Here is a 21,455-nt window from a genome sequence, read left to right as displayed (position 1 = left end):
ATATACTCGTGTAGACACGTATACACTCCTGTAGGCAATCACGTATACATGCTAATATGCTCATGTATACACGAATATACTTGAGTAGGCACATGCATGCATGTACCTGATGTATACATGTATTTATTCATATATGAACATGTTTACTATTGTTTACACGACACATATATACTCGTGCATACCCGCATATACTCGTACATATACTTGTAACTATAAAAATAACCGAAATATACAAATAATAGGGTTATTTGTAACAGTTTTGCAGCTGTTTTTAACTATGACCACTTTACCCCATGCTATGACCACTTTCCCCCACCCCATGGGGTAAAGTGGTCATAAATACAAAGGGAAATGAAAATGTTATAAAACTACTTGAATCAATATTTTTTTTTTCCTGTAATTCAATGTACGTGTTCTTTAATAATGCAATGTAAAATAATAACAAAAAAAGTTGAAGTATTTAAAGAATTTATTGTATTTATTATCCACCTAAGTTGAAAACCTACGATTTTATGACCACTTTACCCCACCAGACCCTACCTTTTCCACTTTCAGATACCTTGTCTCTTTCAGACGCTGCTATTTTTTTTTTTTTTTTTTTAACGGCGCGAAATATCATTACTACTCAAGAAATCTTTGTTTTAAATTCAAAACATGATTAAATGCGTAGCTTAGGAAAGCAGGGGGACACTACGGTGGTTCAAAAAAACTTTTTTTCAGCTAGAGTCCAGGACACCCCCTATTTTTTTTAGACTTACTAATGGTATTATGCTGTAAAAGTTTTAGCTTCTTACTCAAATTTTAAGAGGGTGCTCAATGACCCCTTATTTTAACATTAGCCGTAGCATAGAAAATGACACAGATTTAGAAATATTTAATTTCCCCAGCTGTTTTTTTTTTTTTTTTTTTGGTAATAGTTATTTTATTGCAATGTATATGCATGTTACTAGTGTATATTATAATATGTAGCATTGTTTTTTCAGTTCAATGTATTTTCTTAACCCCCCTCCCCATACTAATGAAGTTCGGGCGAGGGGGTTGAGCATCCTCTTTCAGTTGGAAGTATATATATATATATATATATATATATATATATATATATATATATTAAAAACACAGGAAATTTATTTGCACTATGTACAGGAAAGATCGTCAACAACTGCTAAATTATTCATCAGCAATTAAGCAATTATCACACAACACCGTAAACTCAACGTTTACACACGTATTTACTTCCAAATACGAAAACAACACAGCGAAATGCCTCGCAATAAACAGAGCAAAAATGCTCTCCGTTCGGAATATCAATCGAAACTCCACTGTTTATCCATCGCTAACGGCTTTTATAAACATCGAAGAATTTTCTCAAATATTCCACACGCTTCTGTAAAGTAGTAGACCGTTATCAAACTTTATCAATGAACAAAAAGGAAATAGGGGTCGTATACTTTAGCCATATGAAAAAGGGGTTGTATATTCATTACGGGAAACTATTTACAGGTTACGTTCCTACAATAATTACTATTTACAGGATTTGAACCATTGCCCCCTTCCTAAGGACTGCACGTCCCGGGCAGTACAATCCCCAGAAAGGGTGCCAAACTTCTATCACAAGCTTACAAATATACACATTAATTAATAACTAACAGATACAGAAAACACAATAATAACAAGAAATATTACTAAACATTAAAAGCAAAAATTATCTACAACTTTTATGTTATCAACCATGGTTGTTTACGTAATACTCATGAACTATGGCCATAGTATGGGGCTAACCGATCATAATGTACAACCCTAGGTTTTGCATTAGGTGATTTTTGGATCCTCACTACGACGTCATTTAGTCGGTTAAGGACTTTGTAGGGTCCATCCCAATGCGACTGCAATTTGGGTGACAGACCTTTCCGTCGGATGGGATTCCATAACCAAACCTTGTCGCCTTCGTTGAATTCATGTCCAGTAGACCTTGTGTCGTATCGGGTCTTCATCTTCTCCGCCGCGATGTTGATTCGCTCTCGTGCGAAGTTATGAACGTCTTCCAACCGGGCCTGGAGATCCTGGATGTACTCCTCAGGCGACGAAGGCGCATCCGAAGGACGACCGAAGACGAGATCACAAGGTAGCCGAAGCTCTCGTCCAAAGAGCATCTGAGATGGGGCGTATCCGGTAGTCTCGTGGACAGCACTGCGGTAGGCCAGCAGGAACAAAGGTAGCTTCTTGTCCCAATCCTGTTGATTTTTGGATACCATAAGCGAGAGATTATTCAGGATTGTGCGGTTAAATCTCTCCACCATGCCGTCCGATTGTGGGTGTAGTGGTGTTGTCCTAGTTTTCTCAATTCCGAAAATTTGACATAGGCCCTTAAACACAGCAGAGATGAAATTCCTCCCTTGATCGGAATGAATCTGCAAAGGTGTTCCGTATCTCGAGATCCAATGTTGGACTAGAGTCTCTGCTACGGTGGTAGCCTCTTGATCTGGAATGGGATATGCTTCCGGCCATTTGGTGAAGTAGTCGATGGAAACAAGAATGTATTTGTTCCCATCAGCAGTTCTTGGTAGAGGACCCAGGATGTCGATCCCAATTCGTTCGAAAGGAGCTCCAACGTTGTACAGATGTAGCTTCCCTCTGCTTCTTTTCTTCGGTCCTTTACGAGCAGCACAGGCGTCACAAGAATGGCACCACTTCTCCACGTCATCCTTCGCCTTGCTCCAGAAGAAGCGTTCCCGAACTTTATTGAGGGTTTTCAAGACACCAAAATGTCCTCCAGTCGCACTACTATGTATTTCTTTCAGAACATCTGAAATCCTTGATCGGGGAAGTAGTAACTGCCACCTAGACGTTTTGCCGTCATCAGATTCCCATTTTCGGTGTAGCACGCCGTTCCGTAAATGGAGCGAGTTCCATAAAGCCCAGTATCGTTTTGTTGCAGGACTGAAGATGGAAACGTCCTGCCAGCTAGGTCGCCGACTGTCACTTTCCATGAACTCCAAAATTGGTTTTATGTCGGGGTCTTCAAGTTGATCTTTTCGAACTTGGTCGTCACTCCATGGATCAGGTTCTGATGATGTTGGAGTCACTGTCACCTGATAGGCGGTAGGGCTAGTCGTTCCATACTGTTTCTCGATTCGGGAACAATAGTGGCAGTTCTCAGGACAGGGTCTCCTTGATAAAGCGTCAGTATTACCGTGAGATAACCCTTTTCGATGTTTGATCTCCATGTCATATTCCTGGAGCCGCTGTATCCATCTGGCTATCTGGCCTTCCGGATTTTTGAAGTTCAAAAGCCAAGTTAATGAGGCATGATCTGTCCGAAGCAGAAATTTTCGGCCGTAGAGGTAATGATGGAAGTGTTCTACAGCTTTCACTATGGCCAGTAACTCCTTTCTGGTGACGTAGTAATTTCGCTCCGACTTTGATAAGCATTTGCTCCAGTAAGCGATGACATGTTCATTTCCGTCAATTTCTTGGGATAAAACAGCTCTGATGCCCTCGTTGCTCGCATCAGTGTCCAGGATGAAGGATTTTTCAGGCTGAGGATAGGCGAGGATAGGCGTTGATGTTAAAGCCTCCTTCAGTCGTAGAAATGCATCTTCGCATTCTTTGGACCATTCAAACTTTTGCTTGCTCTCCGTCAGCTTATGCAAAGGTCGTGCGATGTTGGAAAAACCCTTTACAAACTTCCTGTAGTACGTGCAGAGCCCCAGGAAACTTCGCAGCTGATGGATGTTTTCGGGACGACTCCAACTCTTGACCGCAGATACCTTTTCTGGATCGGTTTGTACACCTTCAGAAGAAATGTTGTGACCAAGGTAGTTCACTTCCCGGCGGAACAAATTACATTTGGACGGGCTTAACTTCAGATTGGCTTCCTTAAGCTTTTGCAGCACCTTCCTAAGATTTGCCAGATGTTCTTCGAAACTGCGTCCCACGATGATGATATCGTCTAAGTAGACCAGACAGGATTCGTAGGAAAGTCCTCTTAAAACTGTCTCCATAAGACGCTCGAACGTAGCTGGTGCATTGCAGAGGCCGAAGGGCATCACTTTGAACTGCCATAAGCCTTGTCCAGTTGTAAACGCTGTCTTCTCTCGGTCATCAGGGTGTATCTCAACCTGCCAGTAGCCGCTCTTCAAGTCCAGGGTCGGAAACAACTTGTTTCCGGAAAGAGTGTCCAAGGTGTCGTCTATTCGTGGAAGAGGGTAACTGTCTTTCTTGGTGATTTCATTCAGCCGTCGGTAATCGACACAAAATCTGGTGGAGCCATCTTTCTTTCGGACCAAGACGATGGGAGACGCCCAAGGACTGGATGAAGGTTCGATTACATCGTTCTCCTTCATCTCTTTCAGGAGGGTCTCAACTTCTTCCTTCTTGGCGAACGGTAGTCGTCTTGGATGCTGTTTAATAGGGGGGTGTTCTCCAGTGTAAATCCTATGCTGCGTTAAGTTCGTACGGCCAACATCCTCCGATGCTGATGAAAACAGATGCTTGAAGTCATCCACCAATTGTTCCGCAGCAGTTCTTTGATCTTTCGATAATGGCGCACTCCCAACTAACTTCGATGTCAAGGACTCAGAAGACACAGTCTCGGGGGAATTGATTCTTCTAATGATGCAGTTTACTGGAGTACAAGTTGCCAACACTTCACCTTTTCGGATATTCCTTGGCCTTTCACTCACGTTGGCGACTCTCACAGGAATTACATCCTTAGAAAGGTCCACAAGCGTAGATGCTACCAGCACTCCTTTTAGATTATTGCTTAGGTTAGGGTATTCAATGAGTCCAAATCGAAAACTATTGCTTTCTTCAAGGGAGCCAGGTATTAATGATTCTGACCTTGAGGGAATCGATAAATCTGTTTGGGCTATTATTTGATGAGCGGATTTTACATCACTTTCTGCAGGGAAAACGGCTATGTCTTCTCTCATCGAGTGCAGCTCATTAGTCTTGAAGTCGAGAGTGAAGTCATATTTCTTCAAAAAGTCCAATCCGAGAATGAAGGAGTCCGTGATATTAGCGACGAATGCCGTATGATGGTAGGTGGCATTCCCAAACACTATTTCCCAGTCCACTTTACCGTCAATCTCGATTTTGTCACCTGTCACAGTCTGGAGACTTACGCGTGGCGATGTCCACAGCAGTTTCAATCCAAATTCGCGAGCCACATCTGTCCTAATGATTGTCACATTGGCTCCAGTGTCGACAATCAGTCTGCAGGGGTTCCCATTTACATGGGCGTAAATGAAAAGTCCATCACTGCCACTACTAGTAGAGGAAATCTGCAGAGCTCTGGTGGAGGTGATTTCTTTCCCTCGCGTAGCTTGGCGAGCAGGAACACTCCTTCGCAGGTGCCCTTCACTACCGCATTTCCAGCACTTCTGCTCTTGTTTCTTTTGGGCTGTTATGCTGTTCAGATGTCTTGCCAAGTCACCGAGTTGTCTCTCAAGTTCAGCGAGATGGGACGACCTGGAATCAGACTCATCAGCTTCCAGAGTTCGGATGGGATGGCGATTCACACGGGTTGCTTGCTGGGCGGCCTCCAACTTCATCGCATACACAACAGCAGAGTTCAGGTCTTTGACATCCGCCATCCGTAGAGCTTTCTGGATTTCCGGATCTCGAACCCCGTCGATGTAGTAGTTGAGTGCCAGGTTGTCCCGAACATCCGCAGGACAGTCGCAAAAAGCAAGATGAGACAGTCTCTCGATGTCCGCCGCAAGCTCTTGCAGGGTTTCCCCGGTTTTCTGGAAACGGGACTTCAACTGGAGTCGGCTGAAATCTTTCTGGCACTTCTCACCGAAGCGAAGCTCCAACGCAGATGTGAGGGCGGCGAAATCCAGGCGCTGGCCGTCCGGAAGGGTCTGAAGAATGTCCGCTGCGTCACCTCTCAGGGATGCTGCAAGATGGCAGGCCTTGGTAGCAGAGTCCCATCCGTTCGCTTCCGCCACTATCATGAATTGAGTTTTGTAAACCTGCCACGAAGTTTTCCCATCAAATGTGGCAAGTTTAATGGACGGTCGAGCAACCGATGTGGGAGCACCAAACTGTACAGAACTGCTTTCCGCGGTCGCCAATCTCCTTTCCATGTTTTTATTTTTCTCATCCACATGATTTTCAACTGTTGCGATACGGTTTTCTACTGTTTCAAGTTTTACATCAAAAGCATCAACTCGATGCTCTATCTCATTAAATTTATTTTCCATCACAGTCTTCACCGAAGTAAGGTCGTTTTTAATTTCCTCTTGGTTAGAAGCTAAATCATTTTTCAGTACCATTAAATCACTTTTCAATTGTTCTTGATTAGCCGCAATGTCATTTTTTAATTGTTCTTGATTTGCAGTAAAACTTGCAATCAAATCACTTTTTAATTGTTCTTGATTAGCCGCCATATCATTTTTTAATTGTTCTTGATTAACCGCCATATCATTTTTTAATTGTTCTTGATTAGCCGCCATATCATTTTTTAATTGTTCTTGATTAGCCGCCAAACTTTCAGCCAAGTCGCTTTTCGCAGCATTAATTGCTTCCAGGAGTTGTTTCAATTGGTCATCCATTGCGCGAGTAATCACCATAAAAACAAAGTCTATAAATTCAAACAGTCTTTATGAAGAAATGTCCAAAGTCACACTTACTCCAAGAAAGTCCAGAAGAAGCCCCACGTTGGGCGCCAAATTGTAACAGATTCGGTGCGACTTCCACTTTCTTGAAATGAAGACACAGTTCTTGATAAAAACACAGGAAATTTATTTACACTATGTACAGGAAAGATCGTCAACAACTGCTAAATTATTCATCAGCAATTAAGCAATTATCACACAACACCGTAAACTCAACGTTTACATACGTATTTACTTCCAAATACGAAAACAACACAGCGAAATGCCTCGCAATAAACAGAGCAAAAATGCTCTCCGTTCGGAATATCAATCGAAACTCCACTGTTTATCCATCGCTAACGGCTTTTATAAACATCGAAGAATTTTCTCAAATATTCCACACGCTTCTGTAAAGTAGTAGACCGTTATCAAACTTTATCAATGAACAAAAAGGAAATAGGGGTCGTATACTTTAGCCATATGAAAAAGGGGTTGTATATTCATTACGGGAAACTATTTACAGGTTACGTTCCTACAATAATTACTATTTACAGGATTTGTAACAATCTTACTACTATTATATATGCGAAAGTTTGTCTGTATGGATGTATGTATGGATGTTTGTTACTCTTTCACGCAAAAACTACTGAACGGATTTTCATAAAACTTTACAATAATATAGCTTATGCATCAGAATAACACATAGGGTAGTTTTCGTCGCGTTATGGGGGGCAAAACCCCCTTAGGGGGGCAATAAAACACAATTTTTGTATAAATTCTCTAATATTGGGATGAAAAAATACTTGCACATATTTACATTATATGTCCATCGAAAGCTCTGATTTTTCTGCTGAAGATGGCACCTGTTCGAAATTTCTAAGTAGAATAAAAAACGAGTTATGAGCTTTTTAGTTCCATGTTCGAAGGCTTTCCTCAACTCAATACAGTATTTAGTGTATCATCTCAACTCCCTGTCGATAGCGGCAATTGTTGTATTGTTGACTATCTTTGCTTTTCGTGACTGCTCAAGGCTTTTCTCAAGTCAAATCTTGAAGTAAGATTTTTGCACAAGATTGGCAAATAATACATGATTTGGCTGATCATTTTCCACTTAAACGGAACTTTAATGTAATTAATGGTTTTTATTATTATTTATGCTGATTGAACGCTTACTCATTATCCAATCAACCAGCAGATCGCCAAAATTTTTGCAGAAAGATTTCCGTAGCTGATGCATTTGGCAGTTTTTTCAACGTCGCTGTTTTTGAAGCCGAAGACTACGTCATAATGTTTCTCATCTTTCACCATGTGAACAAAATATCGCCAATCAAAGAATTTTCAAAAGACTTTTTTTTACTGTGTTAAATAATCCAGCAACTAAATTAGGCAAATCCATAAACAGCACAAAAACTTCCATTAATTTTCCTTTTTGCACAATTTCAAACAATCACCAGATTTTACAACTTATTTTGGAAATATTTCGGATGAAACTGTTTAGCGCCATTTTATGGTGACCAAAAGTATCTCAGAATCTGGCGACGATATCTCTGTAACGAAAATTGATATCATATCGTTTTACAAAGGAAGGAAAGAAGGGGGGAGAATTATCAAAGGTACCCCAAAACGACTCTCGCAAATTCGGTAAAATCGCACCAAGAGCCCACAATGATTGAAATTTCCCAAAATAGCTAAAGCAAGTATAAGGGGATTACGAGCGCAGCTACTTTTTTTAAATCACTTCGTACTTCATTAGCCATACAGAGAAGGTTTTAGACTCCATGTTAAAAAAAAGTATCAACAGATTAATCTTTTTAAACATGAGAAGATTAATTTCATGTTTTGGAAATTTGTATATGCTTAAATATAGTGCTTTCGTTTCTAAATCAATACTATTTTGTTCTTTATACTTATTGCTATTTTAGTTTTATGGGTAAGGAAGAAACTCGATTTTTAATCACGTCAAAAAGATGTGTTTTAAATTCTTTCACTTAAAACAGAAACCAAAAGCAAGTAACGATTTTTTCTCTTAATTATTACTGACCCAGGCAACGCCGGGTATTTTCACTAGTATATATATATATATCTTACTAATATTATATATGCGAAAGTTTGTCTGTATGGATGTATGGATGGATGTTTGTTACTCTTTCACGCAAAAACTACTGAACGGATTTTAATAAAACTTTACAATAATATAGCTTATGCATCAGAATAACACATAGGGTAGTTTTCGTCCCGTTATGGGGGGCAAAACCCCCTTAGGGGGGCAATAAAACACAATTTTTGTATAAATTCTCTAATATTGGGATGGAAAAATACTTGCACATACTTACATTATATGTCCATCGAAAGCTCTGATTTTTCTGCTGAAGATGGCCCCTGTTCGAAATTTCTAAGTAGAATAAAAAACGAGTTATGAGCTTTTTAGATCCATGTTCGAAGGCTTTCCTCAACTCAATACAGTATTTAGTGTATCATCTCAACTCCCTGTCGATAGCGACAATTGTTGTATTGTTGACTTTCTTTGATTTTCGTGATTGTTCAAGGCTTTTCTCAAGTCAAATCTTGAAATAAGATTTGTGCACAAGATTGGCAAATAATACATGATTTGGCTGATGATTTTCCATTTAAACGGAACTTTAATGTAATTAATGGTTTTTATTATTATTTATGCTGATTGAACACTTACTCATTATCCAAACAACCAGCAGATCGCCAAAATTTTTGCAGAAAGATTTCCGTAGCTGATGCATTTGGCAGTTTTTTCAACGTTGCTGTTTTTGAAGCCGAAGACTACGTCATAATGTTTTTCAGCTTTCACCATGTAAACAAAATATCGCCAATCAAAGAATTTTCAAAAGACTTTTTTTACTGTGTTAAATAATCCAGCAACGAAATTAAGCAAATCCATAAACAGCACAAAAACTTCCATTAATTTTCCTTTTTGCACAATTTCAAACAATCACCAAATTTTATTACTTATTTTGGTAACATTTCGGATGAAACTGTTTAGCGCCATTTTATGGTGACCAAAAATATCTCAGCATCTGGCGACGATATCTCTGTAACGAAAATTAATATCATATCGTTTTACAAAGTAAGGAAAGAATGGGGAAGCATCATTGAAGGTACCCCGAAACGACTTTCGCAAATTCGATAAAATCGCACCAAGAGCCACAATGATTGAAATTTCCCGAAATAACTAAAGCAAGTATAAGGGGATTACGAGCGCAGCTACTTTTTTTTAATCACATCGTACTTCATTAGCCATACAGAGAAGGTTTTAGACTCCATGTTAAAAAAAAAAGTATCAACAGATTAATCTTTTTAAACATGAGAAGATTAATTTCATGTTTTTTAAATTTGTATATGCTTAAATATAGTGCTTTCGGTTCTAAATCAAATTCAATACTACTTTGTTCTTTATACTTATTGCTATTTTAGTTTTATGGGTAAGGAAGAAACTCGATTTTTAATCACGTCAAAAAGATGTGTTTTAAATTCTTTCACTTAAAACAGAAAACAAATGCAAGTAACGATTTTTTCTAATAATTATTACTGACCCAGGCAACGCCGGGTATTTTTGCTAGTATATATATATATATATATATATATATATATATATATATATATATATATATATATATATATATATATATATATATATATATAGGAAGCTAAAACTTTTCCAGTATATTACTATCCACAAGTCTAAAAATATTGAAGGGGGTCCTGTTATCTAGGAGGAACTGTGTTTTTTACGTGTATTTTTGAACCACCCTAGGGGACACCTGTACCTGGGTATAAAACCCTGGGAGCGTTAAATTGAAGCTATAAAATTTCAAAATAAATTTATCAAAAACAAAAAGCCAAAAATTACCTTTTCCGGAATTCAATTTCAAAAAATTTCCAGGGAGAATCCCGAACCCCAACCCTTTTAATATCACCCAAGATTCAGTTCAATAAATTTAAATCAGAGAAAACTAACAAATTCATTTCACTAAGAATAGAAATTTAAAAAGATGGCTTACTATTGCGTACTTAAGACATCAATTTTGAAAAAATTCGTGGAGCGTCCCCTGGTTGCTTTCCCTAGAATCAATCATAAAAGATGGCCTACAATGTGTTTTGGGAATCTCAACTTCGGAAAAATTTGCACGGGTAATGCCCCCGACTCTATCCCTCCCCAACATCATTAAAAAATGCCCCCCCCCCCCTTTTTTTTATTTTTAGGGCTTCAGTTTTTTAATTATTTTCGGAGGAAAACGCCCGATCTATATCTTTTCGTGTAAAATCATGAAGAACATCTGCAGTTACGGTTTTAGGACTTTAATTAGAAAACATTTCTGTAGGAAAATTTACAAACTATATATCTCCCCACGTCATTGAAGCATGTCTAAAATTTTGTTTTTAGAACCACATTCTCAAGAACATTCCGGAGGTGCGCCTCTGACCTCAGCATTGCGCCAAAATTATTAAAAATTGTCCAACTTTTCATTTTTAATACTGTAATATCGAAAATTTCCGGGAGAAAGTTTCCAAACCCCAATCCTTTTTTATGTCGTCTACGTTGACTTACTATTGCGCAAAAAAGGTTTCAATTTTGAAAAATTTCCGTGGAGAATCCCAACTCCTATTCTACTAATGCTGTCAAAGATTTTCCACAACCGTGTTTTAGCATTTGACTTCCAGATCGCAAATATTTCATTTCCCAGTCACAAACAATAATGAGGTTTCGTGAAGTAGATGTAAAGCACCAAGGGTTCCGTGCCCTAAAAAGTTTGGGAACCGCTCGTTTCGAGTTTTGAAATTTTTGGCACTGATTCACTGTCTATTTAATAAGCAAAATCATAATATAGATATTAAAAAAAATTAAATTTAAATGTAATTATTTTTTTAAGGGCGTTGCTTTAAATCTATAAAATTCAAAATACTCTTGGTCAACTTTCAAATTTTTTCAAAAAATTATTCATAAATATCTAAGCTTTATATTTTTTTCGGCGATTAAAAAAAAATTAATTCAATAAAAAATAGAAAATATTTGAAGAAAAATTCAAAGATACTTTTTTTTAAAAAATCTCATTTTTTGCAATAATTGTTATTTTCAAATTTGCCGATAAAAATTAAAGTAAACTGTTTCAAAAAGATAAGCTCCAAATTTCATTACTTTATCTATTACTTTCGTTATCAGTTCTTGACTTACAAGAGTTTAAATGCAAAAACACGAGAAAAATTGCATCATCGAAAAAAACGTGTTTAAAGTTTTAAAGTTAAATATAATCTTATTTAAATGCATGCAACAAAAATAATTGTGTCTTTCGTTCTAAATTAGGATAGAAACAAGATTCGAACGTCCTTTTAAGCAACAAAAACGGAGAAGTTTTATAAATGATTAAAGAAATTTGCAAAATTTGGCAATTTTTGTGTCCCGAACCCCCTTAATTGCGCAAAATTTACAGTAATCTGCAACATATGTGCAATTTTCTGAAGTAATCTGTTAATTCTGTGCAATTTAACGTCGTTAGGAATTCTGAGTAAGAAAACACGATAGAATTTGATTCGGTTGATACAATCAACTGCTTTCTCACTTTTTCAGACTATTTCTTGAATCCTTTGATTGTGTTGATGACTTTTCTGTAAGAGAGACAGGCAATACTGTTTTCGAGAACTTTAAGTTTTTACAGAAAGAGGGCATTCTTAATTCGGAGGAGAGTGCCCTGGTTTTTTTCCAGAAGACCGTTAGAGATGTGTGCACGCCTGGAACCATCCTCCATGAAGGTAATGTACCAACTCATTTATTTGACTACAGTAAACTCCCGACGATCCAGGAACGGCTTATCCGCGCTCTTTCACAATTCAAAAACGAGCTGATGTGTGCATCACATGACTTCCTTTTACTCCAATTTAATGTCATATTCCCATTACTGGCAGTTTTAATATGATTCAATAGTTTACTCTCTAAATATCACCAACAGTGGCCAAATTGAAACAGATTTAAAAAAATAATAGTAAAATAAATCGCCAAATTTGTCGCCAAGTTGGCGACAAATTTGGCGACCAAAAGATTGGCGATATATTGCCAAGTGTCCGCCAAATTATAACACCACTTGAGTATCCGTCGAAATTAACAATGATTTCCCCCCCAAAAAGGGGCAAAAGACCGCTTTAGAAACACCCGAATGCAACCAAAAGGGGAGGTGCACAACTAGACCCCACTAGGAGTCTACGTACCAAATTTCAACTTTCTAGGACATACCGTTCTTGAGTTATGCGACATACGTACATACGGACGTCACGAGAAAAGTTGTTGTAATTAACTCGGGGAATGTCAAAATGGATATTTCGGGTGTTTGTACGTTCTTAGGCACTTATCCGCGTGTGGGCGGGTTGAAAAAAAAAAAAAAAAAAAACTCAGCATTAATTCGGGGGTGGGCAAAATGGAAATTAAGGCCGATTTTTGAGTGAAAATTTTTTCGCGAATACAATACTTCCTTTTTACTTCCTTTTACAAAAAAGGAAGTATTGTATTCGCGAAAAAATTTTCACTCAAAAATCGCCCTTAATTTCCATTTTGCTCACCCCCAAATGAATGTTGAGTTTTTTTTTCGATTCGACCACATGCGGAAGAGTGCCTAAGAATGTATAGACACGCGAAATATCCATTTTGACCATCACCGAGGTAATTACAACGACTTTTCTCGTGACGTCTGTATGTATGTGCGTATGTGTGTATGTGCGTATGTGCGTATGTGCGTATGTGCGTATGTATCTCGCATAACTCAAAAATGGTATGTCCTAGAAAGTTGAAATTTGGTACATAGACTCGTAGTGGGGTCTAGTTGTGCACCTCCCCTTTTGGTTGCTTTCGGATGTTCCTAAGGGGGTCTTTTGCACCTTTTTGGGGGGAAATCATTGTTAATTTCGATGTAAACTCAAGTGGCGTTATAATTTGTCGGACACTTGGCGATATATCGCCAGTCTTTTGGTCGCCAAGTTTTGTCGCCAACTTGGCGACAAATTTGGCGGAGTTTTTTTTTTGGTTTCAATTTGGCCATTGTTGGTGATATTTAGAGAATAAATATTGAATCACATTAAAATAGCGAATAATGGGGAAATGACATTAAATTGGAGTAAAAGGAAGTCATGTGATGCACACATCAGCTCGTTTGTAAAAGGAAGTAAAAAAAAAATTGGCGATGATTAGATGAATGTAGATAAATGCACTTTTCAGATTAAGGGGTCTAAGGACCTTTAACCTTCAAAATTTTCCACTTTCTGGAAAACATATGTATTATGCATAGTTTAATTCTGAACAATTAAATACCTTATTTATTAACATACGCAAAAAATTTTCAAGTTCTCGCAAATACCGTAACCTTTCCCTATAGAGATTTAAAAGTTGACAGCAGCTATTTAAGCTTATTTTTCCCAGGTGCCGGTTTCGCCGGTTTCTGGTTTTGCGTGCGCTATTGCATATTTAGTATCGTTTTTTACCTATTTTGCGAGCTATCCGCGAAATTCATTTATCCGCGGTTACTATGCCACTCTATTCCGTGGACAATTGGGAGTTTACTTTATTCTAAGATATTTATTTCTCTCTCTTCCAACCAACAGGTATGTAATTCAAAGCATTTTTCTTAAGTCACTATGTCGCTAGGTCATTATTGTTTAGCTCTGGCAAGTTGAGCCCCGCTGCCCGACCGATTAAACGAGACCATTTGTTGAAATAGGGGTGAGGAAAAACGGCTTAAGAACTTGCGGATTTAGTTTGCAGTGTGATTGCCCATTTGGCAAACAGTATAATTCAGTTAAGAAGTAGCAAGCGGTACAGGATTTTCTTGCAAATAAAAGGGTTGCAGTGGAAGCTCAACTCTACGCCTAATAACCCTCTTCTTACTGATTGCTCTCCCTTGAAAGAAATGGACTTGCTCAAGGCCATAGCTCAACTTCTCAGAGCTGAACAGTACATCCGCATCAAAGAGCGTGTTTACGTGTTGTCTTTTCCAACATGATATCGTCAATCGCCTTTTAGTGATTTTTCTCAGCGAGCAGATGTTAACACTGCAGAACTGTTGATTAATAAAAATATACGGGTTTCCTTGCCGTTCTTTTTGTGAAACATTTGAATCAAGCGAAATCTTTGTTCTTATTAAAACCAAACAAGTCTTTAAAATGCTCAAAAAGCCTCGTTTTGAAAACCAGAAACCTGAGTCACTCTGGTCCAATATGGAAGAAGTATATGCAATTTCTTTGGATTTAAACATTCAGCAATCTGGCGTGATTTGGCAATGTCCCGAAACATTGTTCTACTTAATGCATTTGCCCGTGTCTGACACGGGTGAATGTTACCGTCAAATTTATGCCTGTCCGTGTCTCACACGGGTATCTTGTATCGCGCATTATTTTATTTCTAATATCCGTCTGAGATTCGTTCTATCGTTAAAATAGATGGAGAAGATTATTAGTAAGCTTATTTGCCAAGAATAACCCCCTACTTATGCAGCATTTTTCTTGTGTAAACCTCACCGTGCATTTTGATGATTAGCCAAAAGCTAGCTGGGAATCCTTAACTGTAAAGTAGTTGCTTGCTGTGGAAAAGGTATTATACTTACCTGGCACTAGGGATGCCTTGATCAACGATGATGTGGAAAAGGTAATAGTATATCCGTTTTCATTGAAGTTTTAATCATTACTAGAGGACCCGACAGACGTCCTTCTGTTCAAACTTTGTAAATTGAAAAGTTAAAAAAATTCAATAAACTATCAAGTGTTTGAACCGTTCTGTTGAAAAAAATAAGTTTAAAAAAAAAAGTTTTAAGCTGCTATGGTGTCAGGATGGGTATATTTATTACAACTTGATTTATCTAATCCCCACTGAGCAGTTGTTTTATTAACTATTTTTTCTCCCGTACTTGCTGGTTTGTTCCTTCAGTCATACTCAAAGGATAAAAAGGTTCCTCAAATATTAAGTGTAAAAAACTAACTACCCATCTGGAACAAACGGGAAATCCCGCTGCAACATCCCCCATATGAAAAAGAATAAAACAATCGAAAGGATATCGTTTAGAAAAATGATAAAGGTAAAAACAGTTCTGTGAATAAGCGAAAATTGCTCATCCCCCCCCCCCCCCCTCCCGATGTAAAACGACTAAAAACTCTTTAAAAACGAAAAGCAATTCTTTGCAATTTGAAATATTTCGTCAAATAAACAAAAAATAAAGTAAATTACATTAACAGTAGCTTTAAAGTGTAAACAAATGATCACGCAACTCTATTGTTTGTAGCCAAAGTCGCCAAGCCACGTAAATGTAATCCAGCTGATCAGTGAGCGTAGCCAACTCCGACCGATTAGCAGTACGATCTTTTGCACGAAAACTTTTAAAACTTCATAGATTGCCTAATTTGTTCTTTCCACCAAAGATAAAGATCTTCCACTGCACTGATCTTTTGTGTACAGAACTACCCTGTTGTAATTTATCTGGATGAAAAAAAAAATTCGTCTCTAAATTCCACCGTCTTTTCCTTTAATAATGTACTGATTAGTTAGATAATCCTTAAAGTATTCTTGACATTGGTGCCAAAACTCAGATGGATTTCAGCCGAGAAACAAATGTTGCTAGGTACAGTACTTTCTGATTATTTGTTTAGGAAAACCTAAAGCACCGATCCGGTCACATGATTCAACTACGACGACAGAACACACGTTTTGCGTGAACCTTCCAGTACTTTATTTTAAAATATATCACAGGACCTGAAATCGTTGCTTTCAAGAAATGAAGGCTTCACTCTCTCTCTCTCTTCATTTTATCTATTCTCAATTCGGAACTCCAGCGCTCGAATACGCTACCTTGCGGTGATTTATAAAACTGCGTCTGCACCTAAAACATTGCCACGTTGCGCATCACGTGTGTCTGTTGACGTAAACGCGGTCAGTTTGTTCTGAGTAACGCATTCAACATGTCTAAGAACGCCTTCAACAACAGAAATTAATTCGTCCCTTAGTAGTATTCTCGAGCTTCTCAAAATAATGTTAGTTTTCCTTATTTCTTTCAAAAAAGTATTAAATGGTGGAAGCGTAAACAAGAAAACTCTGGATTAACAAAATTGGATAACGTTATAACAGGTAAAATTTTTTATTGTTTTGTATGAATTTGTAAGAATATGGGGGTTTTTTTAATCTTAAATTAATTAAACTTACCATATTTTACAGCAGCATTTAGTTGGAATGGACAGTATGCAAAATATTTTCTTGAATATATTATCGTAGAACAAAATGAATAACCGAGAAAGAATTTACTTTATTCCTTTTATTCTCAGCTGAAAGGTTTCGCCAAATTTGTTTAGGGTTATTAATTTTTAGTATTGTGCGAACAAAGTAGCCTTGGCGAGATTTCGCGTTTTTAGTTAAACCATTTTTAATTTTTATCATGAGTGGAATAAAATGGTAGTAAGATTACAGAATTCGATAAGTGAAAGGAAATAATGGTCAATCAACTGAAAAGAAAACTACCACCATATATCCGTGAGAATTTTGTTGATGATTTGCATAACATGACACAATTAAATCGTAACTCAGAAATTAGAAAAATCGAAACAGAAAATTTTTAAATGAACCGATTCGGGAATTCGAGAGAAATAACTCAACTACAAATGGAAAAAAAAATAAGCGCTAGCCAAGCAAGGCAAAAAAGTATCATCTTCTTCCGATAACAATTTGTAATGTCAGATTGAATTTTCTAGCATTAATTGTTATTCTTGTCAGGCCACAATTATTATTTAGTTTTATCAAGAATTGATAAATATCGAATTCAACATCGTGGAAATAGCTGCTTAGAACTACGAACTACGTAGTTTGCATGAATCTTTGACGTTTAGTAATGCTTCTTGAATTCTCATTTCTTTCTACGTGGGCCAGAATATCCACAAGACTTTGAAAATTAATTTTAAAAGAATAAAGCGAAAAAATCATACGTACGAACAAAAATCACAACACTTTTAGCATTTTCTTCGTTACCATGTGCGTTTGTTGTAGTTTTCAATTCCGCCATTAGACAGTGACTTCAGTGCCCCCTATAGTTCGTTGGAGTTGCGAATTGACATATCACAGTAGGAAATTTCATTACAAAAAGCAGAGCTGGCTTTCTTATTGTCCTTTGGCAACGGGATAAATATTTATTTCAGTTCTCGCTCAACAATAGGTTAAAATAAATATTAATCATTTGGGAGATATAACCGTCCAATGTTTTAATTAATTAATTAATTAACAAAAACGTTTCCGATTCGATCCATTGCGCTTCGAAACCATGCTTGCCACAACTTAATTAATTACACACAAAAAATTTGATCAAAATCGTTCCAGCCGTTTAAAAGCCTTATGGTGACAAATGTCCGCACAGAAGATTTTTATATATCAAGATTATTCTTGTTAGTATGACAGTTTGATTTACTTTGGTTATAACATTTTGTACTGCAAAATAAACATGTAAGCAAATCGTTTGCACTTTGCTTGTATACCAATTTCTAAAAAACTTTAGGTAGAATTACGGTAACCGGGTCACGTTGGCGTATTTTTTCAAAAACAGCCAAATTTGGCACCTACGACTCAATGTAAACGAAGTACTACACTGCAAACAAAGGAAATCTTCCAATGAGAGACTTCCAAAGAAAATGGGCGGAACTTCGGATTCACCAAACTATCGCCTTGGAAACTAGAACTGTTAATTAATCTTTTTCTTTCTCTGATCATAACTGTAAAGAAGCAAAGAAAGAAGTAATAAAATTCTTTTTTCATTTTTAAGTGATGAAAATATAGCAAAATATGGAGAAAAATATCATAAAACCTAATTTTTTATAGAACTTTATTAATTTTCTTATTTTAAAATTAAGTTTGCAGAATAGACAAGTAAGAGGTAACTTTTTTCAAGACGTTAACATAATCTGCGTGGGAAGATCAAGCGCATAAAACGAAAAGGTTCATGACATAAATGATGTTACACTTTTTATGTTTGATTTCCTTAGGAACATAAAGACGAAACATACATTTCTAGCAAATTTAACAACATTAAAAGTTGGATAGAAAACGACATTAATCTGAAATAGTTTGTCAATAAACAGAAAGAGCCCTTAAGTAAATGTAATGTTCAATTAAAACTTAAAACGATCAACTAAATAAGTTAAATCACATAAAAGATCCATCCAGAAACGTTAGAACAAAAATTTTAATTCACACTTACTGAATAAGTTATTACGATAAGTAAGAAATTTTAAATTGAAGATGGAACAATAAAACACGAAGGAAATTACTTACTGCCAAAACATTCCAAAAAAGTGTCCAAGGATATGAATAACTAGTTTTTAAATCTATAACTTAAAATAGTTAAAAGTAACAAACATTCCGCGATGTAAAATTTTATAAAATGTTCCTAAGATTTAAAAATTGAAGAAACACAATATATGTTGCCAGTTTTCAGAAAAAAATCTCCTTTGAGGAAAGTAAAAATATTGTTCTATGGAATTAAAATAAAAATATTTAGTAGACAAGTAAATTACAATTTTGTGTTGTGAACTCTGAAATGGTTGATTGGTCAAATGAATAGCGAATAAGCTTTGGTGTAGGGTTGCCGAAATTGCTCCGTCGCCAAGGTAAGATAGCGGGTTGCCAGAATGAAATATTTATCGCCGCGACCCGGTTACCGTAATTCTACCAAACTTTAAAATTACTAATATTTTTAAAATATAACCTCAACCCCCTCCTCCCTATTCATCCTTCCTCCCCACACAACTGAAATACATTGTATCTGTATATTCATATAGATATATCGTAACGTGTCCTATATCTATAGGTATATTCATTTTCTAATGTCAAGAAAATCGATCATTTTTAGCTTGGTTTTTTAAACCGTGCCTTAAAGGGTTAAAAATAAAAGTTCAACGTTTCATCCCATAGACTAATAATAAGAGTAGACCGAGCTATGGCAACCCTTTTGCTGCTCATAAACCAAACCATGTGACTGGTGGATATCCTAGCAACAGCGGGCTTAATCGTAGCAGACGATCAACGCCAGCGAGAAATAAAATAAATAGAATTGATGGAACACGAAAGAATGAGCTTTTATGGAGTCCGATTTGTAAATTTGTTATTCTAAGTTGTAAATATTTTGTTAATATAGTGAGTTTTTCGTTTAGATAGTATTGTGCATTTTCTTTAGTCAATTTCAATAACTCTCTAAGCAATAAAAGATGCAAGCGACCAAGAAGAATCGGCAAACGGTAAGATTTTTACCTACAGTTACAATTTAAGATACCGATTAGTACATTTTTACGTTAACGCAAAACGTTTACGCCATTTCGTTCACGCCAACGCTGACAGCTCCAAATGAAATAAAAGTTACTGAAAACTGATCAAAAACTATTACTAATGTCAAAATAATGCATAACTAAAAGAAAAACAGTTCAACCTCTGCACCTGGAAGTTTTTTTTAAAGAAAACACATTGTCTTAAAATACATGTCGAGTGCCAAACTATAGATAATGCCGCCATCTAGCAACCATGCTGCCAAAGTCTTCGCCAAGCCCTTCCACTAGTCACATGATACATCTATGAACCAATTTTCTTCATCAGCAAGAATGAGAAAGCTCGGTCTACTCTTATTATTAGTCTATGTTTCATCCAGAAATAAATTAAATCTGTCAAAATTTAACTGCAATCATCTCTCTGATGATGTTTCACTAATGTTTTGGCGCTTTTACAAACTGGTAACTGTCAAAATCGTCCTAATATGATAATATAGTTACATGTCATTATACTTACAATAATAATTAGTGTTTTCAAAAGAATTCTTGAAATCTTCGCAACTTTTATCTTCGCACTCAATAACCCAATGAATTAAATATTTGGATAGAGTCAGTAATAAGAAGAAGCAGTGGCGTACTGGATCAAAAATGTGTACCGGGAAAAACACTTGACCGGCGCCTTGTTCTATTTTCGCATTCCCCCCCCCCCCCCTCCCATTCACCAAGTTCAACTAAAAAATTAAACTTGATGAACTTCCTATCCAAGGAGTAAATAATCTTCAACGCCCCAAGACAACTTAAACTTTTGCACCCCCCCCTTTTTTTTTGTCGAAATGAGAGAAAGTTTTTTACTTCCTTCGGAGAATGGAAAGGAGAAGGAGAAAGGTTAGAAAGAGGAGTGTTTTAGGGGGAGGGGAGGCTTCGAAGTTACAACTTCTAAAAATTAAACTTTGGACGAGTTTTTTTATAAATAAGAAACGAGTAAAAAGAGGAGTTTGAAGGAGAAGAGGATAGAGAGCGCTCCCTCGTCTATTTTTAAGAATTGAAAAGGTAAAGTTCAATTGTTATCTACAACCATCTTAATAAAGAGGGGGGGGGGGAGTCCGGGGCCCTCCCTGGGAAATTTTTTGAGATTGTAGCCCCTAAAACGCGATATCTAAAGATTATCTCTAGATTATCTTTGATAATGTTAGGGGCTGAAGAGGTTCGATGATGCTCCCAGACCTATTTCGAAATTGAAACTTTAAAAACGCAATTGTGGATTATATCCAATTATTTTAGAAAGGGTGGTTGACTCTTCCCCGAAATTGAAGCGATAAAAAGGCAATTAGACTATTTCCGGTGATATTAGGGGAGGATAGTTTCGGAGGCCCACTCTCGGGAATTTTTCGGACGTAACGCGTTTTTCGTCATAAAAACGCGAATGTAGGCTATCTTTGGTAAAGTCAGAAGGAACGGCAATTTTTCGCAGGTAAAATCTTAAAAGCACGATTGTAGGTCATCTTTGATAATGTTAAGAGGACGGGCATTTTTTCCGAATTTGAAGCTCTAAAAATTTTATTT

At 36.9% G+C, this 21,455-nt stretch overlaps 1 protein-coding gene across 1 annotated transcript in view; it reads left to right on the top strand.

Moving 5' to 3' along the window:
- The window catches only part of LOC129224219 (uncharacterized), a 70,547-nt gene that overhangs the window by 18,676 nt on the left and 30,416 nt on the right, over positions 1-21,455 (top strand). Inside the window, exon 2 of the mRNA XM_054858642.1 lies at positions 12,196-12,377. Coding sequence (XP_054714617.1) covers positions 12,196-12,377 — 182 coding nt within the window. The remainder of the gene's footprint in view (positions 1-12,195; positions 12,378-21,455) is intronic.

The sequence above is a fragment of the Uloborus diversus genome, chromosome 6 (genome assembly GCF_026930045.1).
Source record: "Uloborus diversus isolate 005 chromosome 6, Udiv.v.3.1, whole genome shotgun sequence".
Lineage (NCBI taxonomy): Eukaryota > Metazoa > Arthropoda > Arachnida > Araneae > Uloboridae > Uloborus > Uloborus diversus.
Note: the sequence above shows the minus strand (reverse complement) of the source record. Positions and strands in the feature narration are given on the sequence as shown.